The 15,890-nt window shown below is 37.9% G+C and overlaps 1 protein-coding gene across 9 annotated transcripts in view; it reads right to left on the bottom strand.

Moving 5' to 3' along the window:
• Positions 1-1,554: 1,554 nt before the first annotated feature.
• Positions 1,555-15,890, bottom strand: part of ZFAND6 (zinc finger AN1-type containing 6) — a 38,204-nt gene continuing 23,868 nt past the window's right edge. For 8 of the 9 annotated variants that reach the window (XM_042803940.1, XM_042803941.1, XM_042803939.1 and 5 more), the window contains 5 exons: positions 14,042-14,211; positions 12,705-12,816; positions 10,428-10,528; positions 3,117-3,230; positions 1,555-2,523 (listed from right to left, as the gene is read on the bottom strand). In XM_042803940.1, the coding sequence (XP_042659874.1) occupies positions 2,375-2,523; positions 3,117-3,230; positions 10,428-10,528; positions 12,705-12,816; positions 14,042-14,192 (627 nt within the window). In that variant the 5' untranslated portion in view covers positions 14,193-14,211 and the 3' untranslated portion in view covers positions 1,555-2,374. Of the gene's footprint in view, positions 2,524-3,116; positions 3,231-10,427; positions 10,529-12,704; positions 12,817-14,041; positions 14,212-15,613; positions 15,698-15,890 lie in introns of all 9 variants that reach the window. The other variant, XM_032982999.2, reaches the window with a different exon arrangement.

The raw sequence follows: 15,890 nt of genomic DNA, 5'->3' as shown, positions 1-15,890 counted from the left end.
TTTCAATCTCCCAGACACCAGAAAATACAAACATGATTGGTTTTCCCCCCATTGTGAAATCTACAGTGTCTGCTCTCTGCCTGGCCCAGCAGTATCACTGTCAGATGAAAGGCAGATTGGAGAGGAGAGAAAAGGATACTTTTAGGAAGACAGACACCAGAAATAGGGAAGGGGTAAAAGTCAAAAAGAGAAGAGAGATTAGGGAATAGGGAAATAGCAACAAAGAGGAAAGCAAGCTGAGAAGCACCCATGAAAGAGAAGACACTGCTGCTCTTCCATGCTCCGTGCTGTGTAAGAGGAAGTTTAGCAAATGCTCTGAGGAAATACAGGATCTTTGACCCATAAAAAGACAGCCCATTACCGAAACTTGCTGGAAAGAGTGAAATACTCCCTCCTTTACTATAAAAGCCATGTGCACTTCATAGATTGTGGTTAAGCCATTTTCACAAGAACAAGATATTTCATTTATTATTGGGTCTTGCAGATTACTTTCCACAGCTATCTGAGAGAAACCTCCTTCTGTTGCGTAGTGTTTATATGCTAAATGTAGTGCTTTATCTACTAATTGCCAACCATAGCTTTTAAAGAGCATTCTGAATTTTAAAGGATGTAGCCAGCTTTGATTAAAAATTTAACGTTTTAAATAAAGCCATGCAATCTCATTTATTTCACAAATGCTTCAAAGCAGCAACAAGTCACCAAGTGAAATTTCAACTGCAGATCAGTACCATCTGGAGAAAAATTAGTTCTACTTTAGTGTACTGTTAAGTTTGGCAACAAGCAGCACTGGCTGTTACCATGACACTACATGAAACACTCGACTTTTAAGTTATGTAGATGACCAGGGTAGCTGAATGGCTGAGGCACAGACTCTGATCTGACAAGACAGGCAGTCGTAAAAGAAACTTACTGAGCACCCTCACAAGACAACAAGAGAACAATTCCCCCTACCCCCAAATGGGGATCACTTACAAGTCTGTAGATCTGCTAAGGAACATGTGGAGGGTGGTTGTGGCAGCGATCAACATCGAAGTCTATAGATTTCAAACCTCAGAAGTAAGGACATATCACTGGAGAAACTGTCTCAAGAACCATTCTCTCACCTAACTTCAAGGAAGCCTGTGCCGTGCTGTCTGTCAGGCAGTGGATCACAGACCCCACAGCTGTATCTCCTAGAACCAGAATCCCATGCACTTAGAGACAGCCCAGTCACTGGCCACATCTGTGGGACCTGTAGGTCTGCCCTCAACTTAAGTACCTCATCACAAATGACCCCCAACTCCTGCACAAGCAACACACTGCACAGGAAGCACAGAGAACTCCCTGGGCAGAATGTATCACTGAATGAGAAGAACGTTTCTGGAAGCTGTAGTCAGTCTGATAGTTGTAGGTGAAAAAGTTAAAAAAATAAATCAGAAGTTAGCTGGCACTGGGATATATACAGTCTCTGTGAATAAAAATACATTGTAAGTAAAGGAACTACCAATGGAAGGTCCCCGTAACAATAAAACAAGAGAAATCCAAATTACAGATGCCAGTGACAGCCACAGGGGCTCTGATTTTTTTAAATTTTATTTAATCAAAGTTAAGACGTGGATAAACATAAATACAGCACAGGTACTTCAGATCATTCTTCATATTTGTGTACAGACAGACCGATGGATGTAATCCCAATGAAACCTGCAGTCAATGAAGTGCATACAGCCTTCCCCCCACACACACAAACACAAAACCCAATTTAAAAAAAAAAAAAACAAAACCAAAAAACAAACCAAAACACACAGAATCTCAGCACACACTCTCATTACAAATGATTCATACATAAATAGGTAGAGGGTGCAAACAAGCTAATATGCGAACATGTATAACCTCTCGTTAATGGAAAAAAAAAAAAAAAAAGAAGCAGCCATAATGATTAAAATACATTCAGTTACTGATAACTAGTTGTGCCATACAAGGCATTATCAAAAAAAAGGAAATTGTGCTGCAGAGAAAAGCTATATACAACATGAAAATAAACTGCAAAGTTAACGCATGCATGTTTTATCCTGGAAAAGCACAGCCCTCCAATATTTTCTCCACGTTTGTTATAAAAGCCCTCTGCACTCAACTAAAATGAAAATGATCTTAAAGGATAATACTTGTAAAGTTTACTTAAGTCTTCAGCCACAGAAAACTGCAATGAAAATAAATGTTCAGAGTCATTTTCAAAACAAACAAAAACAAAAAAAATCTATTCATCTGATGACATGCATGATTAAAAGGTCTAGGCAAGATACACTGCTCTACGTTCCTGATGACTAAGGAAAAAAGCTCAAGTCAATTTAATCTGCAGATGGTCAGAAGATTTTTGTATTCCAGCAGAAGCAGCAGTTCAGATCTTCTGGATCTTTTCCCCAACAACTACAGGATTCTCTTTTCTGATTTTCTCAGCAGCATCAGCTTTGTAATTGTAAGAGCAACTGTGTACATCTGAATAACGGTGCATACCACAGTAAACGTTTCCACACCGACATTCAAACCCTGTGGACAGAAATATTAGCTTAGACATTTCAACATTCTTAATTATACTGGTTTGTTTTAAATCCTGAATGTGTTCACTCACTAGCAATAAATCTCAGTCACCAGTGCCAATCAGCCAAAGAGCCTCTGCTGCAGAAAGCATAAGAATCACAAATAATACATTTTTAAGCGATTACAGTAAGATTTGACTTGACCAGTTGCATGATACACTAGCACAAAACACATTCCTAGCGTCTTCCTGATCTTTTTCTATGTTTATGGATCTGCACCCTGCAGAACTTCAGTTTACTTAGGCCCTTTCACTGAATCATGGCAAAGCTAGCTAGTAAATGGCAGCAAACTATCATCCAATTCCTCAGCTAGGCAGACTTCCAAGGGCAAGTATTTTGAATTACAAACTTCACTTAAAGACAGGAAGTTGAAACCCAAAATGATACATGAATGACTAAATCTAGTAAGAGCCAGCTGAAAGCACCTTTGGCCAAGTTTTATTTTAAATCAACAGAGATAACCATGCCCCATTTTCCCCTTAGAATCTTTCAAAGTTCTAAAGCCTAAATATGTCTAAGAAAAATGAAATCAGTATTTCTTACCAGTAAGTCCAACCTTCTTCCGGCACATGAAACAACGATTCTTTTTCTGTTTTGGTTTGTCAAGCGACTTGTCTTGTTCTTCAGGTGTAGGCTCTGCATTCTCTGACACTGAAGCTAACATTAAAAAAAGTTAATAAGAACAATGGAAACAAATGTCTGATTTCTTCCCCTTCCTCTATTTAAGTCATATGATAATCTAGAGCCCATATTGTAAGTTTAGGTTCTGAGGTTAGCCATTTTGCTGCAGCTGCCATGTCTGAAGTGTAATGGACTCAGGGTAGTGGAACTGACTCCTTCTAGACCTTCAGTATAATTTAGGGAGATAATTCAATGAATGCTTGGAGTTCACAATACAAAAATACCATAAACAAACAGAATAATTTAAAATGAGGCTTAAGAGTAAGATCCAGTGCTGTCAGATTTGGGAAGAGAATCCAACGCCTAAATGTTTCCCCACCAGTGTTACTAGTCCAGGTCCTAAATTCTGCTTGTAAGAAGCACTGTATTTATTAGGATCAGTTGAGTAAAACGCTCCCTTTCAATCACTGAATCAACATTATTTTTGCTGAAGGCTGCAACGCTGAGGTCACACAAAATGCAGTGTTTCAGAACAATCTCTACCACTGTGATGTTGCTGTTCTTGCATACCTGGAAAAAGCCTACACAGGGGCTAGTCACTACCTGGGGTGACATACCATTAGCTCAAGATACACAGACTTACAGGAAGGAAATACACTATCCTGAAACCCAGAAGGAGGCAGGTAAACACCTAATTTTAAAGACACTTTCACTAAAACAACTCTTAACCTACTATAATATTCTCTCACATCTGAAAGAGACAGGTTACAGGTTGTGTGGGAGAATATACAAGTGATGGTAGTATTTGCCTGGCCCAGGTAAAAATAGAAATTGGATGCTTCTCCTCAAGTATTTGCACATTCCTTACATTACAAAACAGAAATAGAAACCAAAAACCCCAACTTCATTTCAAGAAGGGCTAAGAGCCAATCTCTGCCTACCAGCCATTGCTAGATCACAGCAGGACAAGTCTCCAGTGAATAAGGTACACAGAAGCTACGGGTATTTGCAGCAAAGAGGCAAAGAATGAAAGCAAGCTCCAGCCGGGAGGAGTGTCAATGGAAGCAGAGCTAGAACCAATGCTGTAAAGAAGGGAATACAACAGCAACCTCAGCCATTTGTCAGGGGAAAAGCTGCAGGCACCTCTCTGCAGCTGGACTTTTGTTAGGAAGAAACTGTCAGATTCCGTTCTGTGCTAGTTCTACGCCAGTCGACTGCTATTCTGCATGACAATTCTGGTGGGGTTTTCTCCTGTGCTGCTATTCTGATGTTTAGGTTTGGTTTTGGTTGGTTGGTTGGTTGTTTTTTTGGGGGGGGGTGGGGGTAGGGGGGGGGAAGGGGGATGAGGGAGGATGGTGGGTGGTAGTGGTTTTGGGTTGTTTGGTTTGGTTTTTTCCTCCATTGCTGTTGTTGGGTTGATTGTTTTTTGTTTGGTTTTTGGTTTTTTGTTTTTTTGGTTTTTTTGAAAGAGCACTTTACACTTTTGCAACGTATCAAAATATTGTCATCTGTACCAAGCAACATCAGTAGGTAGCAAAATACCTGACCACCTGTAAAGACTTTGCCTGCGTGGACAGTATATTCCAAAGGTTAAGCTAACAAAGATAGACTGTTATACATGGCTTATTAAATCCTTTAAAAAACCCACTACCTATGTTACAAGCAGAGCTTTTCCTTGCCCTGAAATTTTTAAGAATTGACAGTGTGCAAAAAAAGGTTCAGTGACAATAAAGGGCACATTTCTGAACGGACAGATAATATCCAAAGGTTTGCAAGATAAGAATAAAAAGCAGTAACGATTAAAAGATGCAAGGTAAGTATCAGAAGAACTATAAAAATGAACTCTTGCAGTGTTATACAGAACAGACACTGCAGTGTTTATTAATTCATTAAGAAAGCTTCATGCCATGAATTAGCATTTAGCAGCTAACATTCTCAAGTTTGCATTTCCTGTTGTAGCAAAATCCAGTTACCTCAACATAAGTTTTACTAAAAGCCTCTGTAACTATTAGCCAAATTTAGGAAAAACTGGCACTGTTCCCTGAATGACAAGGATAATACATACATACTTACATTTTCTTTGTGCGTATGACTCTCACTATAAAGGTTTAAAAATATTTAAGGGCTGCTGCTCACTGTAGAACTGAGTGGGAAGATTCTTCTACTGCTGCCACAAGTCACCTTATATGTACTGTAGTAACCATAAATTTTAGATCTCAATTTTCTTTTGCATAGAAGCTAGAGATTTGACTCAAATCTTCTCTGATAATCACGGATATCCCAACCTCTAGGCCACCTTTAGATGACAAAGTGTCAGTCTTCAGTGATCCATCTACAAGCTAGCTGTGATGAACGCAATAGGAAAAAGCCAGGTAAAAGGCAATACTGCCCAGTTTGGAGCTCGAAGGAAATGTTGCAGCCACTCCCAGCTGCTGTACTTTGTCTGGATTCCAGGATGCTGCTGCTTGCTTTGCTTGAACTGATTCCCTCCCTTTCCCTCCCTTCCCCTCGTCCCAGCTCTGCCTTTAGCTGGAGAACAGAAGCACTTGCAGGACCAGTACAAGCTGCCAACTAACCAGAAAGGAATAAAGCATGAACACACTCATTTTTCTCGAGCTCACGAGTTGGGCTGACCACTAGAAGTTCCCTGTTTCACAGAGCATGTTCATAGCTGATTAAAACAAGCAGAGCCTGGATTTCCCCTTAAAAGCAGAAGCTTTGCTTATGCCAACCCTGCTTGAACTTCAGTGTATTCCAATGGACTGTGAAAACAGCACCTGCAAGATAAAGCATACACCAGCCCTTGCATCCCCACTGCCCACCAAAGAACTCCATGCATTTGCTGCAAGATTCGCAACACCTCATCTGCTCTCTCCTCTCTCCTTACTCTGGACCTTTTACATTTGTAACCCCTGCATTACTAGGCAGAACTTCTCAAAAAAAAAAAGGTTCCTCGTTCCCACAGGAAGAGTATGAACCAGACCTAGGAAGAAGAATACCCACTTCTCCAGAGAAATGAAATGTGAAGTTAATACTAAAAAGAAGATCAATACTTTCTAACATTTTAACACTAAGCTGAAGTAATAATCAGCCTAAAATATACTGTTTCAGCATTAGGAAGAGGTAAATTAAATAAGAGCAGACTTATCTACAGAATTTAGTTTTAAATCTCTCTCATTAATGTTTCCTCTCTCCCCAAAGCATTCATCCAGTAAATCAAGATATCCTACATTATCTTCTACACTTCCATCATAACCATACTCTACCTCTGAGCCCCTGGTTCTGTCATAAAAATCAAAAGTATCCATCAATTCCTTTCCACTAAGGTCTACTGAGCTAGCCCTTGTAAGGTCCACTGAAGTTGATACCAGTAGTTCAACAGCATTCACCCTGGGTCCAGGTTCTCTCTACATAAAATTCTGTAGCAACTTAATTGTTTCAATAACAAGTTTTTTAATGCAGTCATTGCTGACTAAGTTTAACTGTTCTACCTCACTAAAAACCTAGATGAGGGCAAAACCAGGCAGCTACATTCAGAAGTGCAGCCACGTCCCTTTTAGATAGTTATTCAAATCTTAGTCTGTATTTTAATTTTTTCAAAATAGTAACCACACCATATTACACAACTGATTGCATTTTGCAATGCCAATATATGGACCTCTCCACGAGTTCAAAAATCAGAGCAGCTATTTTGGCTCTCAGAAGTTTTCAGCCTCAAAGCAGCTGAGAGCCCACCTGTTAAGATGGTTTATACTTTTAGCCCTATGTTCTTGAGTTTTAAGAGCTCCATAAACTATGTGGTGGAGTGCTCCCGCCTTCTATGACAAGTTTCACTTACCTTTAAAAAAGCTCCCTGAAATATAAAGCATGAATCCTAACCTGGATGGTTTTAGACTCCTAGAGAAGTGAAGCCCCTCTTTATCCACTTGCAGGCTTGCTGGGAGGCAGCCTCGTTAATCCCCTGGCTAACAAACAGGGAATCTTGACTGGCTAATCCAAACAGGGCCGTAATGTTGAACAGAAGGTAGAGCAGCCCATGGGGGGAATGTAAAATGAGCTGGAGAGGTGATCAGAATAGAAGAAAGCAGCTAAAAAAGCTGCATTGTACCCTAATGAGATTCATTTTAGGGCATCTTTAATGGTATGTTCATGACATTTAAGAACATTAAAGTAAAATAATAGTCTATTAGACCATATCTAGCATCTCGGCTTTCTGCAGTGTTCCATAGTTACAAGTATTATCACACAATCACTACATGTAAAATCTAGATTTATTAACATATTTGATAATTTCCCTCTATCTCTCTTGCAATGCATAAATCCAATGGAGACAAACAAATCCCAACAGCTCTTTGGGATTTTTATCCCTTTGTAGTTTTAGCTTGTCTGCAAACTGCAAGGTTGGTGTGCACACAGCTCAAGTCCCATTTATCTGCTTTAAAAAAAAATAATAATAGTAATCTAAAAAAGCTTAACTATTCACACAGTCTTTCACTGGTTTTGTAGCCTAGTAAATTTTGTTAAACAGCAAGTTAAGTGGACCTCAACTAAATACAACAGACTGACTTATTATACAAGTAGCACAGAACAATTTGCGCCAGAACAGGCATTCCAACTAGGCAAGATTTTTATCAGAATAAATACTGAACAAATGATCAAAGCAGACATAATTTCTTTTTTTCCTCCCCTATGTCAACAGAAGTAGCATTATAAATAAGCTCTTCAGCCTGTGACCAACTACTGCATTTCTGTGACATTTTTTTTCTTTTTTAAATGATACAAAGCCAGACAATACTAAATAACTATTCATATGTTTATTACATTCTTAAAACTTTAGGATGCACAATTGTGACAACAAATCAATTAAATCCACTTAGCACCCATTATAAGCTGCTTGCTTTCCAAACTTACACTTTCCAAGCAAAATACTTTCAAACTAGAAACACTACTTTTGCTATGGTTTTAAGTTAAGGGACAGCACAGAAGCAACTCTTCAGGAAACAAGACTGACCCTGCCACAGTGAGTTATAAATACGGATTGCAATTTAGAACTGCAATTACACGGTGGTGATGTTCTTAGTTTAGAAATCACTATGGTACAAAGAAAAGGACACAAGACACAGCTGAGTACCTAAACACCTGACACTTTTTGAAATACAGACTGTAAAATGCGAATATGCCCCTGAAATCAAAACTTCTGAGAAACGTATCTTCTCATAGGGAGAATTAGCTTTAGAGGTGGACAATTAGAAGAAGCACAGATTTATCCAAATGGGTAAGAACAGAGACACTCCTCTGAAAACTTTCTGGGAAAAGTCTTTTCGCAGGCCTAAGCCACCTTACAGGACAAGCATCAAAGATTATTTTAAAATAATAAAGCTCTTCCCCCGCCCACCCTTCCACCAAAGCAAAAAGACAGTAGATGCTGCAAACCTAGAGTTTCAGCTCAAAGCTAAGCCAAGTGAGTAAGATACATATGTAAACAGAGAGACTAATTCAGGCACTGGCTGGAAGATGAAGAATCATGAGACTAACAGGAAGAAAAAAAAAAAAAAAAACAAAACAACACAACAAAAACCAACCACAAAAACCCCACAGGCTGGTAAGGAAGATCAGCTTACAAAAGTTGCCTTTATATTCTCTGATATATGCCACATCCATATCCACATAAACCTGAGGTGCAATATTCATGTGCCTGAGGTGTGCTACTTCTGAGCATTCCCAGGAAGGGATGTACCTGCACAGGAGCTGGGTTAGAGCCGGCACACAGCACATCCCTGGTTCCCCATACTACAGAACCAGGGATGGAAGTAGAGCCGTATCTGTATTACTCAGATGCATATCGACTAAAAATCTAGCTTGCAAACCTACCTCTGCTGTGCAAATATATAGAACTTAAGAAGCATAAGCCCTTTCAGTACTTGCTCTTCTCTCAAGCTGGGTAAGGCCAGACATCACTGATCACTATTAAGAGCATGTCTTCTGTGCACTGTCAAAGCTGAGGCAACAAGAGCTCTCAGCTCCAGAAAAACTAAATAGCAGGTATTAGAACATACATATAGAATACATCTTTTTAAGAGTAAGCATGTTTCTAATAATTGACATCTCAAAGGCTAATACAAAGTGGCATTAGCAATAAAACCTTTTCTCTGAGCTTTACAGCTACTGTTTGTGTGACCGAGTAGGTGGTCTTACTCAGCACAGTAGCTGAATAATGACTCCTCTATTACACCCTATAGAAAGGGAGAGCTCAGGTTTAGAAAAGTATCTGAAAAGCAGAACTTTGATACCAGAGGTACAATGAAAAAAAAAACTTATATTTAGCATCTTTAAGAGGAATTACATGTTGTATCTGTGGAGAAAACGAACTCCTATGTTTAGAGTACTCTACCAAAACATAACTCTACCCACTAAAGCCTTAGCTGTGTCAGCAGAAGTAAAGACAGAATACTTACTGACTTACCTTTAAATACCTTTTATAATGTCTACAGATTACAAGTCTGAGCAAATTTTATATACTATCTGGGATTTTTGCATTTTCCTAAGAAATACTATTAAAAGCTTTTTGGTTTTAAGCTCTACAAGCCTGCACATAAAGAAGAAAAAAGTCAAAGATAAAAAAAAAAATCTTTACACTGTTGCAGCAATGAGAATTTTAGGCCAATATAGTTGAAATTACTCACTCAGCTACTTTCCTTCAAGCAACCAGAGTTTGTGGCTTGCTAATTTTATATTTGATAAAGTGAATTTCAGTGGATAAAAATATTACACCACTACAGTTCATAGGTGAAAGGTTCTTTTATAGGTGTTTCATGTTTATATAATATACTAACATTGTTCTTGTAACTGCTGTCATAACACCCTGTATCACAAAATACACTCAAATTGTGGTGATTGTTGCAAACGACTACCCTGAGAAGTAACAGATACTCGAAACTCTGTTTACATGTAATATCTGTGGCATAAAGACAGAACAGTAGATTGATGTATGACGTTCATTTCCAACCCTAGTTAACACACTTGTTATGTCACATTGTTATGAAATCACCAGTTAAACATAAAAGTTTTCGGTTTAAGACTTGCCTTTTAAGAAAAGAAAGTTTATTTTGCCTTCTGATTTCACAGAATATTTGGTTGGAGTATAAGCCATCTCTTGAACAGGAACATATTAAGAACAGTCAAAGTTTAAAAAACATTATTCATAAGTTCTGTCTCTGAAAACTAGGCACCAACCTTGCAAATCTTCTGTCTCAGGTACTGTTTTGTCCACAGCTGTATTATCCGGTTGGGATGATGCTACAGATTCTGTTAAAAGTGACTGACTTGACACAGGGCTGGCGGGCAAAAAAAAAGTTATCATTTTTATGAGGCATGTCCATGTTCTATAGAGCATTCCTGAAAGAAATACATCAGAGTAGTCTTGATGAAAGACCATGCCAAAACTTTTTGCTCTGAAGCTGCTTCTGCAACCGTTTAAAAACACCACAGAATCCCAACAATATTAGACAACCTGAGTTAATGAAAAAGTTAAACATACTTGAATTCATATCAAATGCACTAAACCAACTATAAAAAAGGAAAAAATATTTTGGGGTAGTTTGGCATGCCATCCCTCCACACAGAAGCAACAATGCAGCATTCAATATGCAAGGATTTTTATAACATAAGTCAGCAAGATAATTGTAGAGGAGCTACTTTTGGTGTTCTAGTGATACAAACAAGAAAATTGCAGCACATCAATGTTTCCAGAAATAAGGCGCCTGCAGCTGTACTCAGAACCCTGTAGATTTTCACAGTGTAAAGTGGTGCTGGACAAACTTCGCAACCCTGTCAGCCACATTGCTAAAAATCACAGCATGGCTGAAAATTCACAGATTAATACCTTGGACAGTTATGGGAGAGAGATTCAATACCAACAGTGACTCATAGCCAAACTGCTCATCTAACAGATCTACTATGGACTAAGACAGAGCTGAAGTCCCAAGCAAAAGGCAGCACTACCCCAGTTGCCCAATTTGTTTCTCCCCTTCCACTTAGGGATTCACTCTATATCCAAGAAACTGGATTATCCAGCAGCCCATGAACCAGCAGAGCCCTACCAGTAATCCATGACACAACCAGGGCACTGAAATCGCAATTTTAATTGCCAAGAATTGCATGTAGGTCTTGAACTGCAGGTTTGGTCACCTACGAAAGGACTTGTCAATTTACTAGACATTTCCTCAGAGTATCAGAACTCTGAGGTATTACCAGAGACTGAAGTTGAATCCCTGTATTTATTCTGGAAAAAAAGAATGAGTGACACTGATTTTTTTGAAGTTCAAGTCTAAGAGCAACCATCCACTCACTTCTCCTGTAACCAGTAATCGAGCTAGCGATCAGAAATACCTTTTTTTTCCACCACCACCCCCCCCCCATTTCATGGTATCATAAAGGTTGTGTGAGACAACAAACCCAAGGCACTGTAATTGGATTGGTTCACCTCTGTGCACTGACCTGGATGAATTCTTTTTTTTTTTTTGAAAACACACATACCGGAAGAGTTGTATGAGGGTAAGATATCTATTTTCTACCCCAATTAGAAATCCAAAAATGGAAAGACCAAATGTAGCATCAAGTATGGCACCTAGCTCTCAGTTCATATGCAGGATCCAAGCATGAGATAACACCTCCTATAAAAAAAACTAAGGAGCAGAAAACAGCCTGAACAAAATCAGCCAACAATAACTGATGAATTCACCCTTGGCCTGTGTTTTACTACATTCTGATTTTTAAAGGAAAGTTGGAATGAATATTACTGTAAGTTAGCTTCCACAGTATAACACACTAACATTTTTCTCTCAAATTTCCAAAGCACTTAAGTCACTGTTAGTTATGTCATTCTAAACTGAAATGCAGCCACTAAATATAAGCAAATATTTAGCTTTTACAAATGGAGAGCACTTAGTAAGTCTGAGTGATTTACAAGAGGACATTATGTCTCCTTGAATAATCCAGTTGGAAATTGTTTAATAAGAAATCATTTCAGTGGCACAACTTGTACTAAGATTCAGATATATTTCCCCTGTTCTAGTACACTCCACTTTTCTCAAAGCAACTAGTTAACACATTATCATACATTTGAGAGTTCTGGTAAACAGCTTTCTGCCATTTTACAAAATCCTCAAATATCTAAAATGGAAAGAGCTCTCCTTTTGTAAATGTACAACCAACTGCACGTTGTGGAGTCAGAAGACTAGCCAGACAAATCTCTGTAGAACAGCATGAAGCTGGCAAAGCTCCTATTTGAGGCTAAATTCTAAAGATTAATTTGCATTTGAATGGAAGACGTAGCTAACAGATCAGCTACTATTTACTGTGAGATCCCATGCTTTAAAGTTAGCATTTAAATCTTACACGTTTTCCTAATCCAGGTCCTAGCATTTAATTATGCAGTATCAATACACTTAATTTAATCATCTTTATATAGATTTTTACATAAAAACACAAAAGAAGACAGAAACAGCTTACCTTGGCTGCATAGATGGAGTCGATGTAGAATCTAAAGTTGACTGAGTTTCCTGGGCACTGCCTTCTGTGCACTGAACCGGTAAGGACTCAGTTATACTACTGACAGAAGTTGCTGGAAGGAAGACACTAATGTAAAATGTGTTACACTACTTCCTGGGATTACAAAAGTTATACAATGCAATTATTCTTCGAATCCCATGACACCAGCCAGGAAAGTAATTGAATCTCAGCCTATATCATAATGAAACATAATTTTATAAAAAGTAATTACGTTTGGCCATATTTTGATCACGTTCCAGCCCCAGGCCCCCAGAAGTTACACAGCACAAAATTTTGAAGCTGGATCTTTAAAATAGTATTTTCTGCTAATTAAAGCATCTACAAACAGCTTTCTCAGCATAAACTACAGTATTCTGACATAAGCTAGGTTTTTGTTTAAAAACCCAAGATGCATCTGTGAGAAACAGTACTGTAGCATCCTAATGTCAACTTAGGATCCATTTTGAAGTTGTAGAACCTAGATCCCCACATTTCAATGGAAGCTATTCCTTTGATTTTAGAAGTCAAGTTAATATTAAATCAAGAAGGGAAGTCTTCAAGAGTGTGCCATGAGATTCCTTGCTGTCAGTATTCAGCCAAGCCAGAAGAGTCATTTTAGAAGCTCCAGGGAAGCACTCCCTAACCGTTCATCTCCCAGAAGGACATGCTGAAGTTGAAAATATTGGAGTGAACAGAGCAGAGAAAGGATTCCTCTTTCTAAGGGCACTACCATTAACTTAAAGGAGAAGATCCCTCTAGCTTTTTCTCGAGTGAATGCAGAAAGACAGCATTTCTTTCAATGGGAAATCTGCTTTGTAGGAAAGACCCTATTACATGCAGCACTGGGCCAAAAAGAACAGAAGTATCTATCTGAAGTTAAGAGAAACTGTTCTTAAAAAAGTGTCTACAGATTAATCCTGCAGCATCAGGCTGTAGAAATTAAATATCCTCACTTTAAATGCTTTTCACAAACATTCCCCAAGCTGAACATTATCTCTACTGCCAGTAATTTCAGGAAAAATATGTTGATATAGTACTTTCTGCATTTTTGTATCTTCAAATTGGAAACAGATTAATATAAAAGGTATTAGCAGGAGTCTACTTCTGATCAGATTAATCACAGCACAATTATATTACGAGCATTTCACCCAAGCTCATTCCATAAAGTAAGATACTTGAATAAAATGGTTTGCACTAATGCTCCCACACTTCTGGTATTTGGACACAATCAAGAAGCAAGTTGCTGTCTACTGTGTCATTTTGCATTTTTCAAACAGATGTATGTTAACATTACTTACCAGGAGGGCTAATTCTACCATTACTGTTCTGCCTTTGAAGATGTTCTTTGTAGCACACCGAACACATGCCATTTGTACGAGGATTCCCATAAAATCCGCAACCAGTGGAACAAAGCATAGGCACTTGGCTACGGTTAGTTTCTTGAGCCATTTTCCCTTCTTCTATAAACCTGGAATTGATACATACAACCCAGTATTTAGAAGCCTGATAAAACCCTTCTTTTACAGCTGACATTTGAAAATTTGGATTTTCCTATAACTCAGCAAAAAGATCTTCTATAAAAGATACCTTGCAGGTAACCCAATGCTCTTTCCTAAAAAGTCTACGAAGTCTGCCCAGTAATACAAATACAGCCATATGGATTGATTTGCATGACCCATACATACAAACCCTTACAGCCCTGCTATTTTATGGTCAATACATAGCTCACAAAGAAAAATCATTTTAGAAAATATTGGAAGTATTACTTCTAGCAGTAAGTTAAGGGGAGGCAGGGAAGGGGAACACCTATAATGAACTCTTCTTGAAACCTGAACACCTGATACTGTGGAAGGGAACTATAAAATGAAAGACAAGCATGGTAACATATCCTTATTTACTACATAATAATCATAATTAACAATAGTCACATGAATTCACAAGTTACTGTTTAGTCACCATGTCATTAGTGAAGGACAACACAACTACTTACCACAAAACCCATATTATGATTTTTCACATGCAGAAAGAAAAATCACCCTTTTAGTCACAATTATTAGATTAGGTACACATACCTTCTATATAGCAATTTTCTGTGAAAATATACTAAAAATGAAAAATAAGATATAACTATCAAGACAATTCATATAACATCCTTAGTTTTCATAAACACTGTACAATTTATATTTTTTGTTCTTGGCTTGTAAAGAACTGTAAAACTTCTTACTACAATAAAATGACAACAAATGACCATTTTCCACAGTGTTCTGAGCCTCCTAACTGTTCTCAAAGGGTCTAACTTGTAAGGCAGTTATTGACATCTATTACTCAGTGTGATAAAATTAATCTTCCATTTTTTACGCCCCCTCAATATATTCTTGCTCTTTATTGTATCATTTTTGAAAGAAAAAAACCTTCTCATTAAGAAACTAAGTATCTCAAGGCATCGATTATTTAATTTAAGATCAACTTAGGTCTATCGTTCATATTTCTTAGTTCAAAATTAGGCTGAAGCATGGGTAATATTAATTCTTGCAAGTCAAACAAAAGATAAGCAATATTACTAGATTTAAAAAAAATAAAAATCAATCTTTCAAGTAACATCAGTATATATTTCAAAAGCAAAGTAATCCAGAGGGGAAGGCGTTTCAAGATATTTGAATACTTCACCAATTGCCAAGTTATAAAACTAGATTAAACCACAGTAATAAGTACACCATGGTAAAAAGATTCCCCTTTACATAAGATGTACTTGAAGCCAAATACAAATAAGTTTCCCATTACTTTGGTTTTAGACAAATATCCTCATCTCCTCTCACACCCACATCCATTGTATTTTGTTTTTATTTCCCCAAAGCATATGAAATTGATACCTCAAAAAGCAAACCTGTCAGTTGCAAAGCTAGCAGCAACACAGAAATGACAGTCAAGTCTTCTGTTCACAGAAAGAAGGTACTCTAAGGATGAGAAAGTATTCAAGATAAGACAAGGAAGATGTACAGGCAGGAAGACCAAAAAAAAAAAAATCTCTGATAGTATCTTATGCAGCTTCAACCTGCAATTAAGCTTATTTCAGCTGTTTGACTGTACTCCCCCACCCCAATACAGAAGCATTTGCTTTCGACATACAAAGCCCCCATTGACCTCAAA

The sequence above is a fragment of the Tyto alba genome, unplaced genomic scaffold (genome assembly GCF_018691265.1).
Source record: "Tyto alba isolate M040663 unplaced genomic scaffold, T.alba_DEE_v4.0 Super-Scaffold_41, whole genome shotgun sequence".
Taxonomy (NCBI): Eukaryota; Metazoa; Chordata; class Aves; order Strigiformes; family Tytonidae; genus Tyto; species Tyto alba.
This window is presented reverse-complemented; position numbering and strand designations above follow the sequence as displayed.